Genomic DNA, 24,900 nt, shown 5'->3' with positions numbered 1-24,900 from the left:
CTGGGCTAGTAGAACTTTCTTATTTTTCTGGCATATGCAGTGGCTTCTACAAATGACATGAAAAAAGAATATTAGACCAGCAAGCGTTAATGTTCCAAATGCAATGCCTCCTAGGGAGGAGGTCACACCACGGGAAGTAGCCATCCAGAGAGTCCTTGACGTGTGTGGTCAGGTTTTTTTTTTTTTTTTTTTTAATTTAACTAGCTTTTCCTCCCTCTTCCACATTTATTTGGATCTTTTGATATTATTGCTTAGAATAATTAAGCATTTGAACTAGTTTTTGGTTCTCGATCCTCAATCTTCCTTTGGCCATCCGGTTTCCATAGGAATAACTCCACAAGGAGTATTTAACTTTACCTCGAGGAAAGATTGATCTTCGATATCCAGATTACTCTAAGTTCAGGCAGTTGTTTATCCGTCCTGGAGCTAGCAGCACTGTCGTCCCTAATTCAGTCAAGTGTCCCTTTCTAGCAAGGGAGTGGGGCTCTCTGACATTATCAAAAAAGAACGTGGAAAAAAAAAAACTCTCCACATGCACCCTGGGGGCTGAGAGAAAAATTTAGTCATACGTTTTCCAGAAACGCCTCTGTTAACGCTGTGTTTGGATGGTTGGCCTGGAGTGGAAAGGAGGACAGAAAAGGCGGCTCCAGAGTCAAGAAGCAACTCAATTCCTTCTATTTCCAGAGTTACCTGAGGCTCTGGGTTTCCAGTGGACAGTTGGTTCGGGGGAGCCATCATGATGAGCCCCCCAGGACCCATCCATTCCCTTCAGGGACACGGGTTATCTGAGCCCTGGCAGATTGAGATCCCCGAGGGCATGCAGATCTCCAGTGACTGTCTCCACACAAGGGGCACAGCTTACGGGGTTTCCACTTCTGTTGTCCCCTCTGAGAACATTCTCGTTTCCAGTGCCCTGAATGGCCACGTAAATGGCACTTGGTGCCAGGACCTCGGTCGGGAAGTCCGATCTGATATAGTACGCAAGGTCGCGATGAAGGCCTTAGATTTTTCTTTTTAGGCCTCCTTTCCTGTTCCTGATTCTCCTCTTGATCTCGGTTGTAATATATCCACTTGTTAGCTCATAAGAGCTCCTCCAGGGTCCCTTCCGGGCCAACAGCCAATTTTTGCAGCTTCCTTCGAATATCTGGGGCTGGTTGAGTGACAGATCTGTCCATTAAAATCATCTCAGCTTCAGGGGGTCTCCGCTAAATATAGCCGTATTTTAACCTTGAACCTTTCCAGGAAGGCTCTCGTCCTGTGTCTGTAAAATAGTGACCGACTTAGCATAATTTAAGGGTTTTACCTCAGACCTCCTTTAGTTTCTCCAACATACAAGCTTGGAAATGGTAGTGATACAGTTCCCCAGTGGGATTATCATAGTTCCAAATTAGGATGTTGGGGCAGAACTGCCTGAACCCCAGTAGGGAACTGGGAGTTCTTGAAGGACCTCCAGCCCCATGGTAATTAAGGAGCTCCTCGTCCCCATATCTCTCGGCGGCTGCCAGAACACCACACTTCCCTGTCTCATTAAGAGTCTGATTCAACAAGGGGCGCCTGGGTGGCGCAGTCGGTTAAGCGTCCGACTTCAGCCAGGTCACGATCTCGCGGTCCGTGAGTTCGAGCCCCGCGTCAGGCTCTGGGCTGATGGCTCAGAGCCTGGAGCCTGTTTCCGATTCTGTGTCTCCCTCTCTCTCTGCCCCTCCCCCGTTCATGCTCTGTCTCTCTCTGTCCCAAAAATAAATAAACGTTGAAAAAAAAAAAAAAAGAGTCTGATTCAACAAAAGCATTGTATCTTTCCGGGTCAACTCAGGAACGTAACTCATATTCTGAAAAGTCTCTGTATACCCATGAGGGTCATCAGAAAACGAACCTATTCTTTTATCTGTCTTAAATCCTGCAATGAAGAAGGTACTTGTAATCTTATGGTGGTCCCTCCCTGTGTCCCCCACCTCCTGCACCCTAGCTTCTTGTAGGGGAAACACACCTGTTACACTACGGGGAGGGCCTGGGTAAGGTGGACAGCAGGGAGCAAAAGTGCACGGTTTTTAAGTCTGGATATGTAGATTGAGGACCTGAGCAGGAGGAGGTGGAGGTGGAAGTCTTCCCCTCCCCTGTCTCTGGTCTGCTGTGGGTGCAGCAAGGCGCCCTTAGTTCCCTCCTTTCATTGTTGTGGGCCCTTGGAAAGGGTTGCCAGCAGGCCGGGATCGACCTTGTACGTCCCTCGATTTTCTCTAAAGAGCACTGAACCTAGGGACCTTCTCCCTGTTTCCCTTCACATTTGCAAAACAGGTCAAACTGTAGGATAGCATTATAAGTGATAACTTCCCCCTGGCGGCCAGGTTTCTTCCTCCAGTTTGTATCAGGGCCAGGCCTCGGTGCAAAAGAAAAGGAGTCCCTTTTTCTGTAGGGTTTGTGGATCAAAACCATGCCAGGTTTTCAGAATGCATCCTAAAGGGGTATTGGCCTTGGTTGGGGAATTGCCCATCTATAGGAAGGAGGAGGAAAAGGTGGCCTTCATCTCAGTTTCCTATAGCTGGCCAGGAGAGGCCTCATCTTTTGACCCTGTTGGCCAGGAGAAGCCTCATCTCCTGGCCCCGTGTTTTGGCTGTTTGACTGGTAACAGAAAGCCCTACTTTCTGTCAGTCTTGTGAGGTGCAGAGAGCAGTGGCTCCTACCCAGGCTTGACTCTGCCTCCGAGAGCTGATCTGTCTTCCCCAGTTTCTCCTCCATGCTGTATCCCGCCTACAGGACGTTGGGGGGTGGGGGGTATGGACTGTGACCAAGCAAGACTCCCCTTGGTTGTAGGATGCACTGATTTTCTTTTGGCCCAACAGTAATTTACATATCGATAGTTGGCTGTTGAGGAGGGGTTAAAAGGGCCAAGGTCTTTAAAAGGGCCAAGGTCTGTTCCCCTGCCTTTTTCAGCAGTGCCCTCGTAAACGTGTTCCAGCCATGTGGATATGCATTTTCGGCATACACTGGGCTAAGTGTAGCAAAATGGCCCCATGAATCCCAGTAAAAGCCCTTTGTCTGTCCCCCATGTCGTTCTAGTATGCTGGAGGAAAGGGATTATGCTCTCTGAGACTGAGGACATGTGGGATCTTCTTTAGTCCCCAAGGACTCTCCCTTGGGACTGGAGTCCATTCAGATTGCAAGATCTAAAAACAAAACAAGATGAAACTGATCTTTTTTTGTAATACTGGCCTCAGTACTCCTTAGGAGATGAGGAAAAATGGCCCATTAACGGGACACTGCATTTTAATACAGATCTCTTCTGTAAGAAGTAGGGCAAGTGGACTGAGGTACCTCGTGTCCAGGCTTTCTGGCCTTCAGTCAGGACCCAGAACTGAGGGCCTTTTGCAGACTTTGTTTGCCTAAATGTGCTGGCCGGTAAACTCCTTCCTGATACTGGATGATTGTCTGAAAAGGCCTCCGAATAAACCCAGGTTGTCTCTGGAGGCCTCGCGGTGCTGTGTCTGCGTCCTCCGCTCGGGGTCTGTGGTCCGGTCCCTCTCTGCTTGTCCTCCCAGAGGCTCCATAGTGCCACATGGGGGGGCTGCGGGGTCAGTTCTCAGCTCTGAGTTCGTTGGGCTTCGTTTGAAACACTCTCTTGACTTGGTTGCTGGGCCTCACACTCCTTGGGGTAGTTTCTGTTTCCTTGGTGGTGCCTCAGTCCTTGGCGGAGTGCTTGCTCTCTGGGGGGGGGGGGGGGTCTGCAGGTCACAGGGCCAGCTCCAGGCACAGCCCTCGGTGCTCCTCAGTGTCTGGCCCCTCAGGCCTTGTGTCCTCTCGCCCCAGGCAGATGGTCGTGTGTGTGTGTGTGTGTGTGTGTGTGTGTGTGTGTGTGTGTGTTGCAGCCTCCTTGGCCAGTCCCTGTGTCTGGTAGGCAGCTCCCCTTTGACCCCGATGGTCCGGTCCGTGGGCGCTCCCCTGCCGGTCCCCTCCTCCCCTCCTTGAGGCTCTCCAGGTGCTGAGACCTCACATCCAGGCTCCCGCCCCTGCCCCGCGTTCACATCCTGCCCCTGCCCCGTGCCTCCTGTTGAGCACATCTCCTGGCCCAGCCTTCAGATCTGTCCACGTCTAGCCGTTTTCACCACCCTTGCTGTTCCCTGCCGCTCGGGTCACCGTCCATTGCAGGTGCTGCGTGTCCCCTGTGTCTGTTCACGTAGTAGCCAGAATGATTTAAGTGACGTCACTTCACCTCCCTGTTTGGAATCCTCCAATGACCTCTTGTTAAAAAAGAGAAATGGAGATACAATTCACATACCACCACTCTGAGTGTGCCCTGCAGGGGTTTCTTTCCACCTGTTGTGCAACCGGCACACCAATTCCAGAGCATTTTCATCACGCCTAGAGAGGCCCTGTAGCTGTCAGTGGTCCCTCACCGCGACCCTGGCCACCACTGGCGCCTCTGCCTCCAGTGGGCTCTCCACTGGAGTCCACATTCCTTGCTCTGGCCTTTGAATGGTGGTTTCCAGTCACGCTCAGACCCTCGGCCCCCTTCCCGGTTCCACGCAGGCGCTGGGGGTGCAGCCCTGCAGCCCGTGGCGGACAGCCCTCTGTCCACACCCTGGCATGAGGACCAGCGGCCTCATTGGTTCCTCTGTCCCTTGTTCTCTCTACGCTGACCCTGCTCTGCCCCGGGTGTGACCCAGCCCTTCCTCCAGGCCCTTGGGCTCCCTTTCCCCTTAGATGGCTGCAGACTGGGACCCCGCACATGCGTGTGGACTGGAGGACTGTGGTCCTGAGCCCCTCCAGGTTCACTCTGCATCCTCCTTCCTGCCCTGTGCTCCTAGACGTGGGGGTCCCTCTCCGCACGGCCCCCTCTGTTTTGAATTTTGTGCTATGTGCTGTGTTCGCTGTTTATTATTTTTTTTAATTTTTTATTTTTTAAAATTTACATCCAAATTAGCATATAGTGAAACAGTGATTTCAGGAGTAGATTCCTTAGTGCCCCTTACTCATTTAGCTCATCCCCCCTCCCAAAACCCCTCCAGCAACCCTCAGTTTGTTCTCCATATTTAAGAGTCTCTTCTGTTTTGTTCCCCTTCCTGTTTTTATATTATTTTTGTTTCCCTTCCCTTATGTTCATCTGTTTTCTCTCTTAAAGTCCTCCTGTGAGTGAAGTCATATGATTTTTGTCTTTCTCTGACTAATTTCACTTAGCATAATACCCTCCAATTCCATCCCCGTAGTTGCAAGTGGCAAGGTTCCATTCTTTTTGATTGTCGAGTAATACTCCATTGTGTGTGTGTATATACACACATATACACACATATGTGTATACGTATATGCATGTGTATACACACATGTGTATACATATATACATATATGTGTATACACATATATATATATATGTGTATACGTGTGTGTGTATATATATATGTATATACCACATCTTCTTTATCCATTCATCCATCAATGGACATTTGGGCTCTTTCCATACTTTGGCTATTGTTGATAGTGCTGCTATAAAATGGGGGTGCCTTCAAAACGTGTCCCTTCGAAACAGCACACCTGTATCCCGTGGATAAATGCCTAGTAGTGCAATTGCTGGGTCGTAGGGTAGTTCTCTTTTTAGTTTTTTGAGGAACCTCCATACTGTTTTCCAGAGTGGCTGCACCAGCTTGCATTCCCACCAACAATGCAAAAGAGACCCTCTTTCTCCACATCCTCGCCAACATCTGTTGTTGCCTGAGTTGTTCATGTGAGCCATTCTGACAGGTGTCAGGTGGTATCTCATTGTGGTTTTGATCTGTATTTCCCTGATGGTGAGTAATGTTGAGCATTTTTTCATGTGTCGGTTGGCCATCAGGATGTGTTTGGAGAAGTGTCTATTCATGGCTTTTGCCCATTTCTTCACTGGGTTATTTGTTTTTGGGGTGTTGAGTTTGATAAGTTCTTTATAAATTTTGGATACTAACCCTTTATCTGATATGTCATTTGTAAATATCTTCTCCCATTCTGTCGGTTGCCTTTTAGTTTTGCTGATTGTTTCCTTCACTGTGCAGAAGCTTTTTATTTTGATGAGGTCCCAGTAGTTCCTTTTTGTTTTTGTTTCCCTTGCCTCCGAGTGTTCGCTGTTTATTAAAGGTGGTTTCCACCTGAGGACTTAGTTTGTTCACTTGACGGTCTGTAAGTACTGAACGAACGGGAAGGATGTTGAAGACGTAAGCTGGCTGGCGTGGTGTATGCTGTGGAGGTGATGGCGGATGGACACTCCCTCGTCTCCGTCCGGCATCGTGTCCAGCTGTGCTGTCCGAGGCGGCTCTGCGACATGCAGGACCAGCTCCAGGGTTCATCCGTTCATACGCCGCCGCTGTGTGCTTGGTGCGCACCAGGCCCCGTGCAGGGTGCTGAGGGTGCAGCATTGACCGTCAGAATGCCGGCCCGTGTGGAGCTGACCCTCTGGAAGGGAAGATGGAGAGAGCAAAGTTAAGTAAATATAATGTGCGCTACGTTAGTGACTATGCCAAGGAGAGCACAAAGCAGGGAGTATGTGCGCGGGTGTGGGTGGTATTGGGATTTTCTGGAAGGGTGGCCAGGGAAGGCCTCACTGGGAAAAGCAACATTTGAGTGCAGACCTGAGGGGGGCGGAGGGGGGGCAGCTTGGTGGGCTGCAGACGGAAGGGCAGGTGCACAGGCCCCCAGGACCCGGCATGCGTGCTGCGTGGGAGGGTCACGGACACGGGGCACTGGGGGGTGCTGGAAAGGTAACGGGGGCAGCTGCTGGTGTGCGCAGGTCACAAGTCAGCTCATCCACACAAACTTCCCACCTGATGCAGCCACAGCCGCAAAGCCCTGCTTCCTCCTCCCGAATTTACTCTGCATCCACAGAGTTGGGGGGTTCACACGCAGCACTACACCCCCCCCCCCACCCCTCCATTTTGTCACCAGATCTGGTCCTGTCTACGGAATATCTCCTTATGCACTGCCCTCATTCAGGCCCTCACTTGGTGCCTGAACTGCTACCTGCGGCTTGCAGGCTGCTGTAGAGAGCTGTCCTGAGCCGTTTGGGTGCCGAAGACTCTTACTTTGAAGGGGAGGACCGGGATTCAGTGATGTGATTTCCCTAAGGCGGTCTAACTAATTATTAACAGAGCTGGGGGTAGAGCCCAGATCTCCTGCCCAGGAGTCTGGAGCAGTGCCACCCGGCTCTCGGCCGAGGACTTCGGGACCCCTGCTGCAGTCCGTACCCCAGAGGACCTCTTTGCACGCGGTAGGTAGACGTGGGGTTGGCCTCTGCACTCGCCCCTCACGCCAGGGCTGTGGCTCTTCGGGGTTGGTAACCTGCAACAGCCTCTCGTCATTCTTACTTGTGATCCTGCTTAAAGTAAACAAAGCTGTTTCCCAGATAGTAAAGTTTGGGTGACTGGCGCATAGAGCATTTCCCAGTTTTCCTGGTATTTTCCTGCCGTAGGCCGCAGCCTTAAGGGTAAGGCTGGATCGGAAGAGCAGAGTTGACTGTCATTTTAGTGGCCAGGCGGGTCCTTTCCGTGAGTCCTCTTTGTTTATGAAGAGAAAACAGTGCCTGCTCCAGCTCTCAGGGTTGACGTGAGTCTCTGAGGTCCCACAGGGGGACGCGGGCCGGGCCAGGCGCTGGGACCTGTCGCAGCCCCCGGTGTGCTTAGGGCACAGACTGCGCACAGAATGTTCCTGCAGCTTAACGGACACCTTAAGCCCGTTGTTTACGGTAAAAGCGTTCCTGTTTTTGAGGCGCTCAGGTTCAGGGAGAGCACTGGTGTGGGGAACGCTGCCGAGTTCCAGCTCCGTTACTGTCATCTGCCCTGGTGATTCTGTCTAGGCTGCGTGGGTGTGCGTTCACGGGCTGCCTTTCTGGCCGGGTGAGGCCTGGAACCATGTGTCTTTATTAATAGAGCTCGTCGGGGTGTGAAAACCGGATAGAGTTAGCTTGGAAGCTTCTCAGCTCATCCTGGGAGAGGGTGCAGGATTTTTCACGTCCTACGTATTGTTGCAACGGTGCCCACTGTTGTAACGTTTCTGGGTTACCTGCTCGTGCGCTCCGGTCTTCCGGGTTACTTTGCACGTGCACGTGCTCCTGTGCGTTGAGAGCTTGGACTGTCCGAAGGGGGGGACTGTGCCCTGCAGAGGACACGGGCGGGGCGAAGGAGGGGCTGCAGGGTGCCCGGGGAGTGCGTCCTGCCGTGCGTGTGCCCTGTTCCGACCCAGCCCTTGTGGCGTCCTGAGCTGCCTTCTTGCAGGGAAACGTGTGCTGCGGCTGTCGCATCCAGCCTGGGGGGCGAGGGTGTCCAGGCAGGGGCAGCCGGGTGCTGTGGGTGCCGGGACTGCCCCGTGATCTCGCGTGTCCTCGTGCACGCAGTGCGCGTCCTGCTGCTGCTGGGTGGCCTTACAACTCGAACTTCTCGCGGTGCTTAGTGGTGGTTAATTATGTTTACAGAAGGCGTGCTGGTCCACAGGTTGACGTGCCAACGACTCTGCCTTTCTCTTTGGGGAAGTATTTCCACAGGATGGATGCCCGCAGTTGGGCCCCTTTGAGGTGGTTCTTTATCCTGATGCCTGTCGACTGGCATGGAGGAGGCACCCCCGGAGTTGAGGGTGCCAGGGTCGCTTGCCTGCGTGGCTGGGCTGGGAACGGACGACATTTTGGGGGGTAATTGAATGGGTGTGAGAGTTTGCACTCTTTGCTCTATCAGTGTTAAGATACAGCATCTGCTCTTAGAAGGAGAGGCTTTGCTAACGGGGTTAGATTCCAGCCTCTGCTGCCCGAGTGTTTACGAGGTCAGCCAAGTGTTACCCTAAGAGTCGTTCTGCTCGTACCTCGTCGATGGAGACATAGGCATTTGATTTAAAACGTTTTCGCCCCAAAAACACAATGGTTTGAGTAGGTGATACACGCGTGTGGCGTAAATACTAGATTTCCCTCCGTGTTCTGCCTCCTGCTTCCCTTCCCCACCTCTAGAGCGATACGTGTCACGTTCTAGGTCTCCCTCCAAAGAGCCTGCGCACGTGTGGTGGCCCGGCTGCCCTCGGGATTGGTGGGCAGCTCTGTTTCCAGGACGGGTGGGGCACACACCACGAACCGTATGAGTCTATGATAAACAGATGACAGACAGCGTCACGGAAAGACTCGGTTTGGCCTTTTGTGTGAGCTGGTTTGACCGAACGCCAGGGACCCCAGGGGCTCTGCAGGCTGTGTGCCGCGGGGGGCGTGGGGGGGCGATGGCTGCCAGCACACACGCACTTGGACGGGGGCTCTGGGGACAGGAATGGACGCTGACAGCTGCTGTCTCTCTCTTGGCAGATGTTCCTCACCGTGTTCCTCAGCGACAACGAGCAGCACTTCACCGAGGTCCCCGTGACCCCCGAAACCACGTGCCGAGATGTGGTGGATCTGTGCAAAGAACCTGGAGAGAGCGAGTGCCACCTGGCTGAAGTGCGCTGCGGCTCCGGTACGAGGCGGGCACCCCGCGCGCCCCTTAGGCCGCGTTGTGTGGTTGCTGGATTGTAGACGTGGCGGCACACGTGCGTCGGGAGCGCGTCCGTCCAGCTGTGGTGTGACACATAAAGCCTTTCTGCTCTTTCTTTCCCTGCGATACACTGAAGCCGCCATGGTGTGCGCGGTCAGAGGACAGGCAGTGATGCACCGGTGGAAGCTTCCGGTAAACCGTATGGTGCTCACGAGGTGCTTTCTGGGTGCTTGGACTTGACTGAGTTAGAGACGTGAGGCGTCCTGAGTGCATCGCCCTCTGCACGTGTTTGCAGGTTTTTAAGGAAGGCGGTCGGTGTGGCGTCACCGTGGTGGGGGGGGGGGCGGATTGAGGTCTTGGGTATTGTTTTAAGCTTTGAGATCAATCCCTCACTCTAGTTCTTTGTATCTTTGTAGCTCTGAAGCGGGACAGCCTGCTCTTGCCCCTGAGGAGTTTGTAGATGGAGTAATTTTCCGTCATTTGTGCCTCAGTCCTGTGCAGCCTGCATGAGCGCCCCCTGCCCCCCGGTGTCCCGGCGCCGGCCGCACACCGTGGGGATGGGTCCACGCCGTTCCCGATGCTCCGGTGGCCCAGGCGAGACCTCCTGGTCACCTTTGGTCGACTCGCTTACCGGTGGGCGTCCTAGAGGTCTCGTGCCCTCTCCCTGGGTCACTTCCTCCCTTCCCCCCGGCAGGGGAGCTAGAGTAGACCATTTGCTAGAGGGGCCCGAACGGTAGTCTGACTTTCCTCTTCTCAGTGACTTGCTTTCTGCTTAGAATCAAATCCACACTCTGATCTTGGACTGTGGCTGCCGGATACTGGCTCCTCCCCGTCCTCCTGCAGCTCTCTGGTGTTCCTGAATGATCCCCGCTCCTTCCCTCCTTAGGGCCACAGGCGCCGGCTCCTTGACTGCCTGTGTCGCTCTCCCTCCAGGTTTTGCCGCCTGGACTTCAGCTGAAACGTTACCTCCTGCTGAAGTAGCCGTGATGTCACCCTGATCTGCCCCTCTGCTAAGACACGTCACGCTGGTTCTTGAGCGTTCACGTCTCTTGCCGCTTTAATCCCCGTGGCCCCACACACGTGCACTTGAACGTCGCTCCCTAAGAGGAGAGGCCTCGTGTGTCCCTGTCATTGGTGTGCCCGGCTCAGGGGAGGGCCTGGGGTCTGGCGGTGCTCAGGGAGCACTTCCTGAGTGAATCCGCGCGCTGCTGGATGCTTCTGGCAGCCTCCTTGCACCAGAAGTGACCTTGTGTATGGTTTACTGAGGTGATCGGAAGCACCCATGGTGCGCCCCTCACCTTCTCTCCAGACCCGCCTGCCCTTCCTCCCTTTTCCTAGAGGAAGAGGCGTCCCTCTCCTTGCCGAGGCTCAGTGTCTCCCGGAAACTCTGATTCTACCTGTTCTTTCTTCTCTCGTGTCTTGCTCGCTTGAGTTCCCTTTACTATGTGATGATGATGTTTAGAAGATTTTCTGTCTTCTAACTTATGTTTTAGTTTTTTAAAGTTATTTGGAGAAAGATAGAGCAGGTGGGGGAGGGGCAGAAAGGAGGAGACGAGTCCCAAGCGGGCTCCACACTGTCAGCGCAGAGCCTGACGTGGGGCTCGAATTCACAAACCTCGAGATCGTGACCTGAGCCAAGATCAGTCAGCGGCTGAACCACCCGGGCGCCCCTCCTCTTCTAGTTTTTAAAATAAATGACAGCACCTGAACGTATTCTCTTTTGTAAAAGAGGAAATAATATAGACAGAATAGAAGCGCGTCCCTACTCCCATCCCTCGGTACTCCATGTAATTGCTCCTTTTTTAAAATTATTACTATTTTTAATGTTTTGTTTTACTTTTTGAGAGAGCGTGAGCTAGTGGGGGTGGTGCAGAGAGAGAGAGGGAGACACAGAATCCGAAGCAGCTCCAGGCTCCGCTCTGTCAGTGTAGAGCCCGAGGTGGGGCTCGAGCCCATGAGCTGAGAGGTCGTGAGCTGAGATCCAGGGTAAATGCTGGGCCACCCGGCACCCCCCTGGGTTTCCATTTTCAGAGAATTGTTTCCCTGTAGCCATTGCTCAGGTTTCCCTTGGCTTTTTTGCCTCTTGATCTGTAGGCGTTAAAACCAAAACCAACTACTCTGCAGCCTGGGTCTCTCTGTGTGATTTACAAGGCTTCTTCTTTACTTCGAGGCTGTGAACCCGCTCTCCTGGTCCGTAAAGCTGGTTTTAGTGGTTTCTGTCCCTCCCCCATCAGTCTGTGACTCGTGAGAGTTAGGGGGCCGGTTCTTGTCTCCAGACAGAGAGTGAGTTGTTCTGAGTGCCCCTCCGATCGGTGCTCTCTTCCTTCCCGATGTGAGCCGTCTCTGTGTACGTGGTAGATCTCGTGCCAGGTTCACTCCTGCCAGCTTCCGTCAGTCACTTGTGTCTTTTGTTCACAACAGAACCAAACTGTTCTAAGTACTGTGTGGTTTTAGTGCGTGTTAGGGATCGGTGAGCCAGGTGTGCATTTCATTGTTCTGCTTTTTTTTGTGTTTTCGAATATTTGTTTATTTCTGAGAGAGCGAATATGTGTAGGCGTGAGAGAGGGGCAGAGAGAGAGACAGAATCCCAAGCAGGCTCTGCACTGTCATGGGGCTCAAACTCACGAACCGTGAGATCAGGGCCTGTGCCGAAATCAAGAGTCAGAGGCTTGACCGACTGAGCCTACCCCCCACCCCACCCCCAGGCACCCCTGTTTTTTCAAAGAATACCTGAGCTGTTCTTCTATATATTTTCTTTTTTTCAGATACAATGTAGAAGGACCTTAAAAGGTTCCAGGAAAAATCCTATTGGGATTTGGATGGGTTGTAGTGAATTCATAATTCATTTGAGGGTTGCTGGTGTGGTGCTGTGGTTAGGAGCAAGATCTTGGGTATCAAGTCCTGTCTCTGCCCTTTACTAGCCTTCTAACCTCACCGTCCTCCCCGGAATCCCTCCCTGGAATCCATGGCAGACCCCGCTCACCTGGGGCAGGGGGTGTGGGCAGGGGGTCTGCAGAAGCCGAAGTGTGCTCCTGCACTTGCGGTCAGTCCTCCCGGCCAGCGGGACCCCGGCTCCCAGACCTGCTGAGCAGTCCCCCCATGGGGACTGGGGTTTCTTCACTTCCTTGACTTGTCTCTTGGCTCCTGGAGCCTGGGGGTTTCACCTCATTTTTCTGAAAGCGCGCGCGCGTGTGTGTGTGCGCGTGCGTGTGTGCCTGTGTTGGGTGAGGAGGTAGAAGGTCTGCTCAGAAGTGCTTTTGGGGGTGTCTTTCTTGTCAGGGGTGTTCCTTTTGGGGGGGTCTTAGAATTTCTGTGGCTTGTGGAAGAGACGGGACCTCTGAACTCCGCGTGTTGTTTTACCGTGACTGGAAGCACGACTGTACTTTGTTGGAGCTGACGGGACTGAGTTCAGGGTCAGTCCACAAAACGGGCTGCCTGTTCTCCGCCCTGTGGTCGCTGCAGGTGCTGGCGTCGTGGTCTCAGTTACTGGCAGGCGCGTCGAGTTCTCGCCGGCCGCTTCAACGTCCTCACGTTGAGTAAGTAGCACACTGACGTCACTGGAGCTGCTCCGATTGGGAGCAGTTGTGTCCGCGAGCAGTAGGTTTGGTGTTTATATCCAGATCCTGGAGATGACAAGGTATTTTGAGGGGAGCTTACAACCATGGTTTCTCCTGAATTTCACATTTATTAGAGTGTTTAGCTGTGTCCTTTTGTCTCTAGAAAAGTTTGACAGCTGTCGGTCTCACCGGAAGAGGGGCCGAATAGACATGCAGCGAACGACGTGGGGGGTTGGGGTACCGGCCCCCTGGGGCACAGTCGAAAACCCACATGTGACTTTCAGCTACCCCCAGACTGCTTACGGCCTGCTGTCGCCCGGGAAGTCCGGTAGCCCATGTTGTGTATGTTGTATTACACACTGTTCTTCAGTCAAGGAAGCTAGAGAGAAGATGCTAGTAAGGAAATCATAAGGAACGTGGAGTGCCTTGGGGGCTCAGTAAGTTAAGTGTTGTCTTCGGCTCAGGTCATGATCTCCCGGTTCCTGAGTTCGAGCCCCCGCATCAGGCTCTGCACTGACCGTGCAGACCCTGCTTGGGATTCTGTTTCTCCCTCTCTCTGCCCTCCCTGGCTCACATTCTCTATCTCTCTCTCAAAGTAAAGAAACAGTAAAAAAACAAAAAACCATAAGGAATATTTACAGGACTGCCCTGTATTTATCAAAAAAAATTCCCGCGTAAGTGGACGTGGGCAGGTCATAGCTGTTACTCAAGGGTCTATTGTGTTTTCAGTGCAGTAAGCAGCCTTTTGTTAGGAAACGGGTATGTCTGATTTTTTTTTTAACATAGTTTATAGAATTATAACTTAAAAATAGCCTAATAGGAAGACTAGGCTGTTTGGAAAGTTGTTTTTAATTTCTTGTTTGTATGCTTAGCCCTAGAACATCCGAGTTAGAAAGGACCTCAGAGACCATCCTGTGTCACAGTTGACAGACTTCAGAGACCCCTCGAGGTCACCGGCGGCTAGTCCATCAGGCACTGAGCTAGAGTCCCGTGCTCCTGGCAGCCGGCCCTGACCGGTTCCTCGTTCCTGTGCCCCCTGGTTGGACACGGACTGTGTGGAGCATCTGTGACACTGTATTTCTAAGGGCTCTTTTATTTTACTTTTTAAAAATTTTTCTGACGTTTATTCATTTTGGGGGGGGGGGGTGAGGGACAGAGAGAGAGGGAGACACAGGATCCGAAGCAACTCCAGGCTCCGAGCCATCAGCACAGAGCCCGACGCGGGGCTCGAATTCACAAACCACGAGATCGTGACCTGAACCCAAGTCTGACACTTAACCGACCGAGCCACCCAGGTGCCCCATCTAAGGGCTCTTTTAATGGGAAAAAAGTTATCTAAGACGCTAAGTATTCCCATCAGCAGAATCTGCACGAAGGATGGGAGCAAATGCCCTTCGTTGGACCTGCAGGTCACATGATGTGTTTGTTTCCATAGAGCGTCCGGTTGCTGATAACGAGCGCATGTTTGAGGCTCTGCAGCGGTCTGGAAGTCAGAGGAACGAAGTTCGTTTCTTCCTTCGTCACGAACGGCCCCCCGGCAGGGACACAGGTGGGTAGCGTCGTGTGAATCCGAACAGGGCTGTGGACATTGCTTGCTTTGGAAGGGGTGGGGGGTGTCGGGAGCCTGGTGACTTGAGTGAGGGTGCAGGAGAGGGAGGGAGTGGAGGCCTGAGGACGGCCCAGCTGCCAAGACCTGACCGCCAGGGAGCCAAGGGTGTGGTTTGCTTTGATTTGTGGTGTTTGAAGAGGGGAGAATCGGGCGGAAAGGAGCCCCTAGAGCAGGAGGTGGAAATTTGGGGGCGGCGATGTGTGCTGGCGGGTCCCTGAGGAGCGGCGCCCTCAGCCCGCGAGACCTTCTCCTGGGTGCAGAGGGAGAGAGGACAGATGCGGTTGGCGGTGGTGTGGGGTCTGGAGGAAGGGCTTCTGGTCGTCTTCTCTGAGGTTGGGGGGGGCACAGAGGCCCACGTGAGCCGTCACAGGGAACAGAAGAGCGTCAGCCACGGACTCGGGACACCGCGGATCCCAGACCCTGGGCTTTCCTTCTAGCCGGGCTCTGCAGTCTGGATGTTGGAAGAAGACGGTTAGATTGCCCCAGAGTTGGGGTTTTGCCGGCCCAATCGGGAGGAGGACACGGACGGCGTCTCAGCTGGTGGGAAGGGGTGGAGGGGAGCTGCAGGGAGAGGCTAGGCAGGGGAGGAGACTGCGGTCCCGGGTTCCTGAACAGGTGCAGGGTTCGAACCCAGACCGTCTAAATTCAGGATCCCAGAGGGAGAGCACTTGTAGGGGATTGGGCCAGGAGATGAGCCAGGGTTAGGGGCTGAGAGGCGGGCTTTGGACGGAGGCTGTGGGGGTCAGGTGGTCGCAGCTGTGGGGATGAGGGTTCTCACCGGGGCGTGCAGATGAGGTAAGGAGGGAGAAGACGCCAGTGGAGGGACGCCGGGCTGACCATGGCTGACCCTGAGGGTGGAGCCGTCCTGGGGACCCTGAGGGGCTCTGTTCCTGGGGGAAGCCCCCCGATAAGTGGGAGTACTAGGTATTTCTAAAAGTGTGAGAACCTTTAAAATGGGAACTTGAGGGTTTGTGATCTCAGGACATTACTCTCGTGAGTAGGAATGTAGGAAACAGGTGTTCGCTATCATGTAACAACATCTCGAGTTTACTGCCTTAATCCAAGCGCCCGCGTGGTGCCCAGCCATTAGAAATGCTTCCGTGTGGCGTGTGACGTAGTGTGGCCTCGTCCCCACTGCAGGAGAGTGCGGGCACGCAGGTGACCTGCCCTGCCCGAGGTCACACGTCTGGGGCGGAACCTGGAGCACAGCCGAGACCCCTCAGTCAGGCTGGCCACACGCTCTCCATCCTCACTGCTGTCTGTAGGTGTCCTTTAAACCCTCACTTATTTTGTTCCCGAGCCGCCTTTCTTGTAGTTGTAAATTGGCGTCTGCAATCGCATTTTTGTTTTGTCCTTTACTTACATTATCGCACACATCCTCTGGTAATAAGTTGAATTTTACCTTTTCACCCAACAGTTCCCATGTCTTCCGGGTAGGTCGTGGGTAAATTATTAAATAGGAGTGCAGTACACAGCCTCAGTGTGTCTGTAAGGTGAGAAGCCCAGTCCAAAGATCGAGGAGCCGTTTACATTGTCGCACACACCAGGGCCCCGCAGCGTTCGAACTGGGCCGCAGCGGCATCCGCCAGTGAGGTGCGAGTCTGGGTTAGGGGACGCCCGCCCTCTTCCCTGTGCCCTTGGCCCAGGACCTGGGCCTCTGACTCTGATTGAGTCCTGAACATGCTAACGAGACACTGGTTGCATGCCCTCTCTTTGAAGTGGTGAAGAAAACAATTACTCTTAAGTGGCAGGTTTTTTTTCTTGTGGAAATATTGTGACAGGTGACTTGAGCCGCGTTGTCAGAACTGAACAGTGTTTTAAAAATAAAGCTAGTGCGTTCGCGTTAGGTGTCCGCGTGATACCTGGCTCTGAGGACAGACGTTTACTTATGGGCGCAGGAATCTGTGCTGAGCTTCAAGTAGGTATAATAGACATTTAATTGAAAAGAAATTTTAAATTAAAATTTCTTGGGAGATCTGTGTTTTCTAATATACAGGAAGTACAGATATAAGCTTAATTTTCTATATTTAAAAAGCTGTTGATATTTCAAATTACAAATTTCTTACACTGTATCGGTTTAAATTTTTTTTTAATTTTTATTTTGCAAGAGAGACTGAGCACCAGCGGGGGAGGGTCAGAGAGAGAGGGAGACACAGAATCCAAAGCAGGCTTCAGGCCCCAGAAAAATTCTTTTTAGCCAGTAAAGCAGAATATACAGTGTTCTCTAGTTAGTATTTTCCCAAGTTAAGAAAATGGAAATTTTTTTACTGAAATAAATGGGGAAGTACTTCATAGTACTTATGAACTACCATAAAATGTCCCCAGTAAACCAAAAATATTCAAGACGGCTCTTAACTCTGTTTTCAGTTGCTTCTTTTCAGTGGAAGTTACAAACACACCTGATGAGCACGGGGAAGGATGGATTTAATTTTCACTTATTTCTTTCGGTGAAAGTTGTTGATCTCACAACCGACTAGCTAAGTGGAGAGCCAGGAGCAGCAGTGTGAACAAATGATGGGAGGTGTTTTGTTTACGGCGTCCTTTCTGCTTCCGGTATCCAGGAGCGATAGTGACGACCCCAAGGTGTCCTGCTCCTTATGGCACCTGTCCGTTCTAGTATTAATGCCTGGTTTTTGAATTTTGTGCTTAGTGAGTGGACCAAGGTCTCAGGATCCAAGTTTAAGAAGAAACGGTGTAAAAGTTCCTGGTGAACATCGAAGGAAGGAGAATGGCGTAAGTGATCGTTTTTTTGTTTCTATCCGCGCCGCACGTGTGCCAGTGATCTGCCGTTTTGACCTTCAGCTCGCATTCATTATTACTTTGTTCTCCAATGGGTCGTGAAGGATGGCCCTCTTCTGTAAAGGTTATTGTAAATTTATTTCATACAAAGGATTGATTTTAACGATCTCGGCACGGGTGACTGTCGAGAGCAGTTTTAGATGCTGGAAGTGCCTCGCATTCAGAACAAAACAAATGTTGAGCAAGTAATGAGTTTTAGTAAGTATCTTTGGGGGCACCTGGTAGACATTTTCTTTTCAGAGCTCAGAATTTGTGATACGGTTAGGGATTCGCCTCGTTCTCTCTCCCCAGTCTATGGTGAATGTACGTGAGAACCCAGACCATCCGCTCCTCTTTCCCCGAGTTCTCCTTGCTTCTCTTAGATCTCACGCTTCTCTTACGGGGCCGGAAGGCTCACATAAAGATGATGAAAAACGGTCTCAGCCATTACCAGGATTTGAGTGCATCTTGACGCAGCGTGTCTTCCCCCCTCACTGGGTTCTTCTTGAACAGCTTTGTCGAACCATAGTTGACCCACATACAGTAAATGGCACGTATTTCGAGTGCACAGTTTGGTAAGTTTTGACACGCGTACACACCTGTGAAACCGTCACCACGGTCAAGATAGCGGCAGTGTCCGTCGCGCTGGGTTGCCGCATGTCCTTCTATAACCTTCCCTTCCTGCCTCCCTCCCCATCCTCAAGGACCCCCTGTCTGCTCTCTGTCGCTACAAATTACTTGTGTTTCCCAGAACTTTACATGGGTGGAATCCTCCAGTATCTAGTCTTTTTGTCTGAACGTGCTCAGCATAGCTGTTTTCGTCCCTTCCGTCCTGGAGGTCCGTGGTTGGTTCCTTCTCATTGCTGGGACGCACTCCATCCGCACAACATGCTGATTCACCTGGAGACGGATGTTGGGCTTATTGCCGGTTCTGGTTAGTCTGTATCCAGCTGTCACATTTGGGTCCTAGTCTGTGTACGGGCACGTCCTTTTAGTTCCCTTCAGCTACTAGGAGTGGGGTGCTGGGTCACGCGGCAGGGGCGTGTTCACTTTTTCAGAAGCTGCCAGACTGGTTGCCAAGGTGATTGTTTTATTTTCCGTTCCCATCCAAGAGTTCCAGTTGTTCTGTGTCCTCGCCCGCATCTGGTGTGGTCAGTCCCGGTAATTGTGGCCGACCGGGGCCCTGCGGTCCCCCGAGGCTTCACCTTGTGTTTCTCTGACGGCCTGTGGTGCACACGCTTATTTGCCACCCGTGTGTCTTACTTGGTGACATATCTGTTCGCCTAACTTTTGTTTATACTTTTCCTTGTTGGTTTGTTTGCTTTCTTTTTTTTTTTTTTTTTTTTTTTTTTTTTTTATTTATTTTTTTTTCAACGTTTATTTATTTTTGGGACAGAGAGAGACAGAGCATGAACGGGGGAGGGGCAGAGAGAGAGGGAGACACAGAATCGGAAACAGGCTCCAGGCTCCGAGCCATCAGCCCAGAGCCCGACGCGGGGCTCGAACTCACGGACCGCGAGATCGTGACCTGGCTGAAGTCGGACGCTTAGCCGACTGCGCCACCCAGGCGCCCCTTGTTTGCTTTCTTAGTACTGAGTTCGAGCGCTCTATTCTGGATCCGAGTCTTTTATGAGGTATATGCTTTGCAGATACTCTCCCTGGTCTGTGACGTGTTCCTAATTTTAATAAAAGATAGTCGCTCGATTGAGAAGTTTTGTCGTGTTCTTTTACACTTAATTTTATGACCCACTTTGAACACTTGGCTGTGGTATGAGGACTCGAGCTCGTGCTGTTGTGTACGCGGACGTCCAGGTGACCAAGCTGGATGCCTGTTGGAAGGGCCGTGCTTTCTCGCTCCAGGGCCTTGCACCTTCGTCTCAAGGCCGTTGCCCCGTACACGTGGGGGTCTGTCCGTGCTCTCCGTTCCTCTGTCTTGGCCGTGCTGTGTCGGTCACCAGAGCATGGGGAAGTCTTCTGGTCAGGCCGTGTGACTTTTCTAAATTTATTCCTTTTCAGGTTGTTGTGGCTGTTCTAGATCCTGTGCCCTCCCTTATGGGAGTTTGGAATCTGCTTGTTCATTCACACACACACACAAGCCTACCGGAAGATGCCTGCGTGGCTTAGTTGACTGGGTGTCTGACTCCCGATTTGGCTCAGGTCATGATCCCAGGCTAGTGGGATTGAGCCCCGCGTCGGGCTCTGCACTGAGCATGAAGCCCGCTTAGTATTCTCTCTCACTCTTGCTCTCTCACCCCCCCCCCCCCCTCTTCCCCACTCGTGCGCTCTCTCTTTCTCTAAAATAAAAAACAACCTTTAATCCCTTTTTAAGAATTAAAAAAAGCCTGCTGGGAGTTCACTTTGCCGAGTGTACAGGTCAGTTCGGGAAGCGTGGTCATCTTGCGGGCGTGAGCTTCTGATTCACGAGCGTGTCACTTACCCCAGCTTCATTCAGGCCTTTCTCTCAGCAGTTTGTGAGTTTTCAGGGTGCAGGTCTTGTGCATCGTGTTAAATTTATTTCTAAGTACTAAATGGTTTCTGTGCTACTGGAAACGGCTTTAAAGATGCTTTTCTAGGGGACCTGGGTGGCGTCTGTTAAGCATCCGACTCTTTGTTTGGGTTCAGGTCGTGATCTCACGGTTTGCGAGATTGAGGCCCGAGTTTGGATTCTCTCTCCCTCTCTGCCCCTCCCCATGCATGCGCTTGTGCACATGTGCCTTCTTTCTCAAAATAAGTAAACGTGAAATTTTTCCTCAATTTCTGGTTGTCGATATATAGAAATACAGTTGGTTTTTGCCTCCTGATCGTTTATCCTGCAATGTTGCAAACACCTCACTAGTTCTGGCGGCTCTTTTGTAGGCTCCGTAGCATTTTCCTCACGGATCACGTTTTCTGTGAGTCAAGACAGTTTACTTTCTTCCTTTCCAAACCGGATACAACTTCCGGCCTTTTCTTTTCTGTTACCGTGGCTTGGAACTTCTAGGAGCGTGTTGAGCAGATGCTTTGAGAGTAGACCTCTTGTTTGTCCCTCATAACTCAGTGTATCTTGAATATTTCTGATGCTAGTGTCATATTAAAAAAAACCTTTTTTTAAGTTTATTTATTTTGAGAGAGAGAGGGAGGGAGCATGGAAGGCAGAGAGAGAGGGAAAGAGGGAATCCCAAGCAGACTCACACTCTGACAGCGTGGAGTCCGATGTGGGGCTCAAACTCCCGAACCATGAGATCTTGACCTGAGCAGAAATCACGTCACGTCACTGACTGACTGAGCCACCCAGGCGCGCCTCGCTAGTGTCATGTTTTTAAAGGTCGTTGTGATGACTGTGTTCTAGGTTAGCCGCTGGTGCCCCAGCGTCATGTTTAGTGTGATCAAATGTTATTTTTCTAGTATAAGTTAACTACAGAACAAGGTAATTCTAAGTAGTTCCATTTCGGCCACCGACTACTGAAACTGTTTACTTTTACATTTGTAACTTGAAGAGCGCTGGTCTATTGGTACATTTTACGTCTAAACGTAGTAAGTCACTGTGGGGATGTTAACATGAAACTTAATGGTCTCGTTAATATTACGGGAGAAAAACGGCCGATTTTGGCGTGATGGGTTCAGGTGCGGCTTAAGCAGACCTTCGCGGAGGGTCTCTGTGGTCATTTCGTGGTAGCCGGAGCGCTTGTGGTTTCGTTTGCAGGCTGGCAGCCCCGGGATGGATCTGACTCTGGCCGAGCTTCAGGAGATGGCGTCCCGCCAGCAGCAGCAGATTGAGGCCCAGCAGCAGATGCTGGCCACTAAGGTAACGTCTCGTTGGAGGACGGGCGGGCCCGCCGTTGATGCGTGAGTGAGGCCGCTCACGCTGTGCGCCGTCGCCTCCCAGACACACGAGGAGACTGCAGCCCACGAGGTTCCTGCTTCCCGGAGCCTGCTTCTCTTTGCTGCAGCGTTTTCTGGAAAGCCTTAGATCATCCCCCGCGTTCAGGATCGCTGGACCCCCGATCCTGAGCAAAATTATTCCGGTCGTGTATCGGTAACAGAGGAAGAGCGTAAGGAACGCTTCCACTTGGCTGGTGGGAACCGCTCCGGACTGGCCTTGTCCTGACTGGGGCCTTGTCCTGACTGGGTTGCTAAAGCGAGAGGGGCTTTATAGTCGAGTCCTGCTGACTCTGTCCCCTTCTGCGTCGTGACACTGATAACCGGCTGTTTGCCCTCTTCTGAGACATCCTGCCCCCACAGACTAATGCTCATCCTGGCCTCGAACAGGTGAAAAAACAAAAGAAGCCTCCATTACCTTCCAGACCAGTCTCCCTGTTCCCTCTCCTGCCGGCCACAGGTTTCTGGTCTAAGTCATCAGACTTCCTCCAGAGAGGCTGGGAATCGGTATCTTGGGGTTTGCAGGCTAACGGTCTCAGCTCTATGGTCGTAGCACTAAAATGGCCGTGGACGCAAACGAATGGATGGCTGTGTCCCCCAAAAACTGGACTTCTAAAAACAGCAGGCTGGATTTCACCTGCCGTCCCTGGTCTGAACACTCAGTGTCTGCACCTGACCGGTCTTTTAGTGACTGTAAGTTCACTGGAGCTAGGGTACCAGTGGTGGTCTGGCGTGTGAGGTCCCCAGCGACACGCCCTGTGGCCCTCCTTGTCATAGTGCCAGGGCTCCCGTGTATCCGTTTCTGTCTCTGATGCCAGGCACCAGCACCTTCAAAATCCGGTGTAGCATTGCTTCTCAAACTTCAGTGTGCATATGAATCACCTAGGGGTCTTGCTAAAAATGCATGTTCTGGGGGCGCCTGGGTGGCTCTGTCGGTTAAGTGTCTGACTCTTGATTTTGTCTCAGGTCATGATCTCACGGTTCGTGGGATCGAGCCCCATGTCGGGCTGTGCTCTGACAGAGTGGAACCTGCTTGGGATCTTCTCCCTCTCTCCTTGCCCCCTTCTGCTCATGCGCTCTCTCGCTCTCAAAATAAACATTTAAAAAAATGCATGTTCTGGGGCACCTGGTTGGCTCAGTTGATTAAGCATCCGACTCCTGATTTCAGCTCAGGTCATGATCTCACAGTTCGTGAGATCAAGCTTTGAGTCAGGTCCTGTGCTGATAGATAAAAATAAGGTTGAGTAATAGAACAAATCTTCAATTTTGGGGACTTATTTCGAAACTATTTTGTGTTACTTCTGTTTCAGGCATATTAACTTGAGGTTACTCTTGATGATAAGTTGTGTGACTCTGTTACTCGATTTTAGTTAAAAATTTTAGTATGATAGAATGTTACGCTCTGGTTTTTTAGAGCGTTAAGTGGTTCTTCACCTCTTTCCTAAGTGTGTGTTGAGTGTGCACTAGCTGTGCAAGGTGCTGTGTGAAGAGAGTCACATTTCACGGTTCGCTCCTTGCCGGTCGCCCCGCTTTAGTGCTGAGGAAGGCGGTGACGTTATGCGGTTTGCCCAGTCTTAGAGCCAGTAAGTGGCAGCACGCGGGTTGGGAGTCCAAATCTGGCTCCAAAGCCGCCTTTGTAGCGAGCGTGTCTCTGTGTGAGCTTCTCCTACACTCGTAGCCACGGCCCATGAGAACCGCTTCCGGATCGCTGTTCGCTCGCGGCATGAGAACCGCGGGGAATAAATGTGCTCGTTCCTGGGTCTTGTCCCCGTGACAGTGGAGGGCTGGGCCAGGAGCGGGTGCCTCGCGGGCTGGCCCGGGTTCGTTCCGGGAAGGCGCGCTGACCGTGGCCTGTGTCTTCAGGAACAGCGCTTGAAGTTTTTGAAGCAGCAGGACGAGCGCCAGCAGCAGCAGGCTGCGGAGCAGGAGAAGCTGAAGAGGCTGAAGGAGATCGCGGAGAGCCAGGAGGCGAAGCTGAAGAAAGTGAGGGCGCTCAGGGGCCACGTGGAGCAGAAGAGGCTGAGAACGGCCGGTCGGTGAGCGGAGCCCGGGGGCGGCCGGTGCGGGGGCGGGGGCGGGGCGGGGGGCGGGGGCGGGGGCGGGGCGGGGCGGGCGGGGGCGGGGGGCGGGCGGGGCGGGGGGGGGGCGGGGCGGGGCGGGGGCTGGCGACCGGCGTTGCCAGGGGTGAGAGCGGGACGGGACCGTGCGCGCAGGGCCTCAGAGTTGTTTGCAAAGCAGAATCCCTGCAGCTGTGGACACACGCGAATAGGAGTTAGCTGCTGGGCGCTGTCGACAAGGTTCCTGACTCACCTTTGGAAGACGTCCTAGTGGTTTATTTGGGCTTTTTCCCCTCTAAATACTTTTGACTGGAAGTCTGACGAAGATTTTTATTCTAGAGTAGGTCTATTACAATACCCACTTAATTAAATTTTAGTGACTTAACGACGCCCTCTACCGCTTTTATAAAGCGCAGATTCAGAGTCCTAAATAAATTTTGTTGTGTGCCCAGTTTGCAGTTTAATACTCGAGAGCCAGGTCCTGCAGAGTCCCCTCCAGAGGGAGGCTCATTCAGAACGCGTCTGCCGATTCCAGCCGCCTGTGGAAAGAGAAGGCTTCGGGGCCTTTCTGAAATGTCTGCGCTGTGTTCCGAGGCTCGTCGGAAGGCCGGGTTGCCTGGGAGCGCTCGTTCGTAGTTTTCTTTTCAGCCCTGGTTTGCCTTTCTTCTTGTCCCTCCAGTGGAGGAGATCGAGCAGATGAACAGCCTGTTCCAGCAGAAGCAGAGGGAGCTGGTTTCTGGCCGTGTCCAAGGTGGAGGAGCTGGGGCCGGCAGCTGGAGGTGCTCAAGAACGGCCGGCTGGACGGGCGGCACGACGGCAGGTGCGCCGCGGCCGAGCTCGACCGCCTTCTACAAGGAGCTGCAGGTGAGCCGGGGGCGCTTCACCCCGAGGTCCGGGACGCACGTCCGAGTGCCCCACGTGGGGAAGTCGGGGGCCTCCCTACAGCCGCAAGCCGTGGCCGAAGTTCACTTTACACCAGAGGTGGAGGGTGGGGGGTGGCGGGGGCTTGCGGTTGGGAAAGTATGGAAGAGGGAAGCATGCGACTGTCTGGGAAATTTTCTTCCTGCTCCCTGCCGCGCCCCCCCCCCCCCCCCCCATGCAGTTACGAAACAAACTGAATCAGGAGCAGAATTGCCACGCTTGCAGCAGCAGCGGGAGTGTCTGAACAAGCGCAATCCGAGGTGGCAGTCATGGAAAGCGCGTGAACGAGCTGCGAGGACCGGCTGGTGGAAGAGAAGGCGGCGCTGCAGCACAAGGAGGGCCCCCCGGTAGGTGGGGTAGGTTGGGGTAGGCGGGGCGCCGGCCGCCTGCAGGGTTCCGGGGCCGGGGGGGGGGGGGGGGGGGGGGGGGGGTTGGAGCGGGGCCACAGCTCCCCTGCCGGGCGGACGGAAGCACGGGCCTGCAGACGTAGGGAGGTTGTCCCGGCCTGCTCTGCGTTCAGTGCCGTCTGGGGTCGTCACGCTGAAGGACCTGTGCCTCTTCCCAAGGTTGACGGAACCCCGCCCCCGCAGGGGGCTGCCGGCACCCAGCCGCGTGGCCGCGGTGGGCCCCTACATCCAGTCGTCCACGATGCCCCGCGTCCCCTCGAGGCC

General features: G+C 53.0%; 1 protein-coding gene across 1 annotated transcript in view; it reads left to right on the top strand.

The window, feature by feature from the left end:
- The window catches only part of TP53BP2 (tumor protein p53 binding protein 2), a 54,283-nt gene that overhangs the window by 15,099 nt on the left and 14,284 nt on the right, over positions 1–24,900 (top strand). The window contains 14 exon segments of the mRNA XM_030302220.1: positions 9,284–9,431; positions 14,442–14,555; positions 17,266–17,348; positions 21,076–21,177; positions 23,115–23,283; positions 23,988–24,043; positions 24,045–24,071; positions 24,073–24,156; positions 24,158–24,172; positions 24,411–24,443; positions 24,446–24,482; positions 24,485–24,576; positions 24,796–24,819; positions 24,821–24,899. Coding sequence (XP_030158080.1) covers positions 9,284–9,431; positions 14,442–14,555; positions 17,266–17,348; positions 21,076–21,177; positions 23,115–23,283; positions 23,988–24,043; positions 24,045–24,071; positions 24,073–24,156; positions 24,158–24,172; positions 24,411–24,443; positions 24,446–24,482; positions 24,485–24,576; positions 24,796–24,819; positions 24,821–24,899 — 1,063 coding nt within the window.

This window comes from Lynx canadensis, chromosome F1 (assembly GCF_007474595.2).
Source record: "Lynx canadensis isolate LIC74 chromosome F1, mLynCan4.pri.v2, whole genome shotgun sequence".
In the NCBI taxonomy this organism is placed as follows: Eukaryota; Metazoa; Chordata; class Mammalia; order Carnivora; family Felidae; genus Lynx; species Lynx canadensis.
Note: the sequence above shows the minus strand (reverse complement) of the source record. Positions and strands in the feature narration are given on the sequence as shown.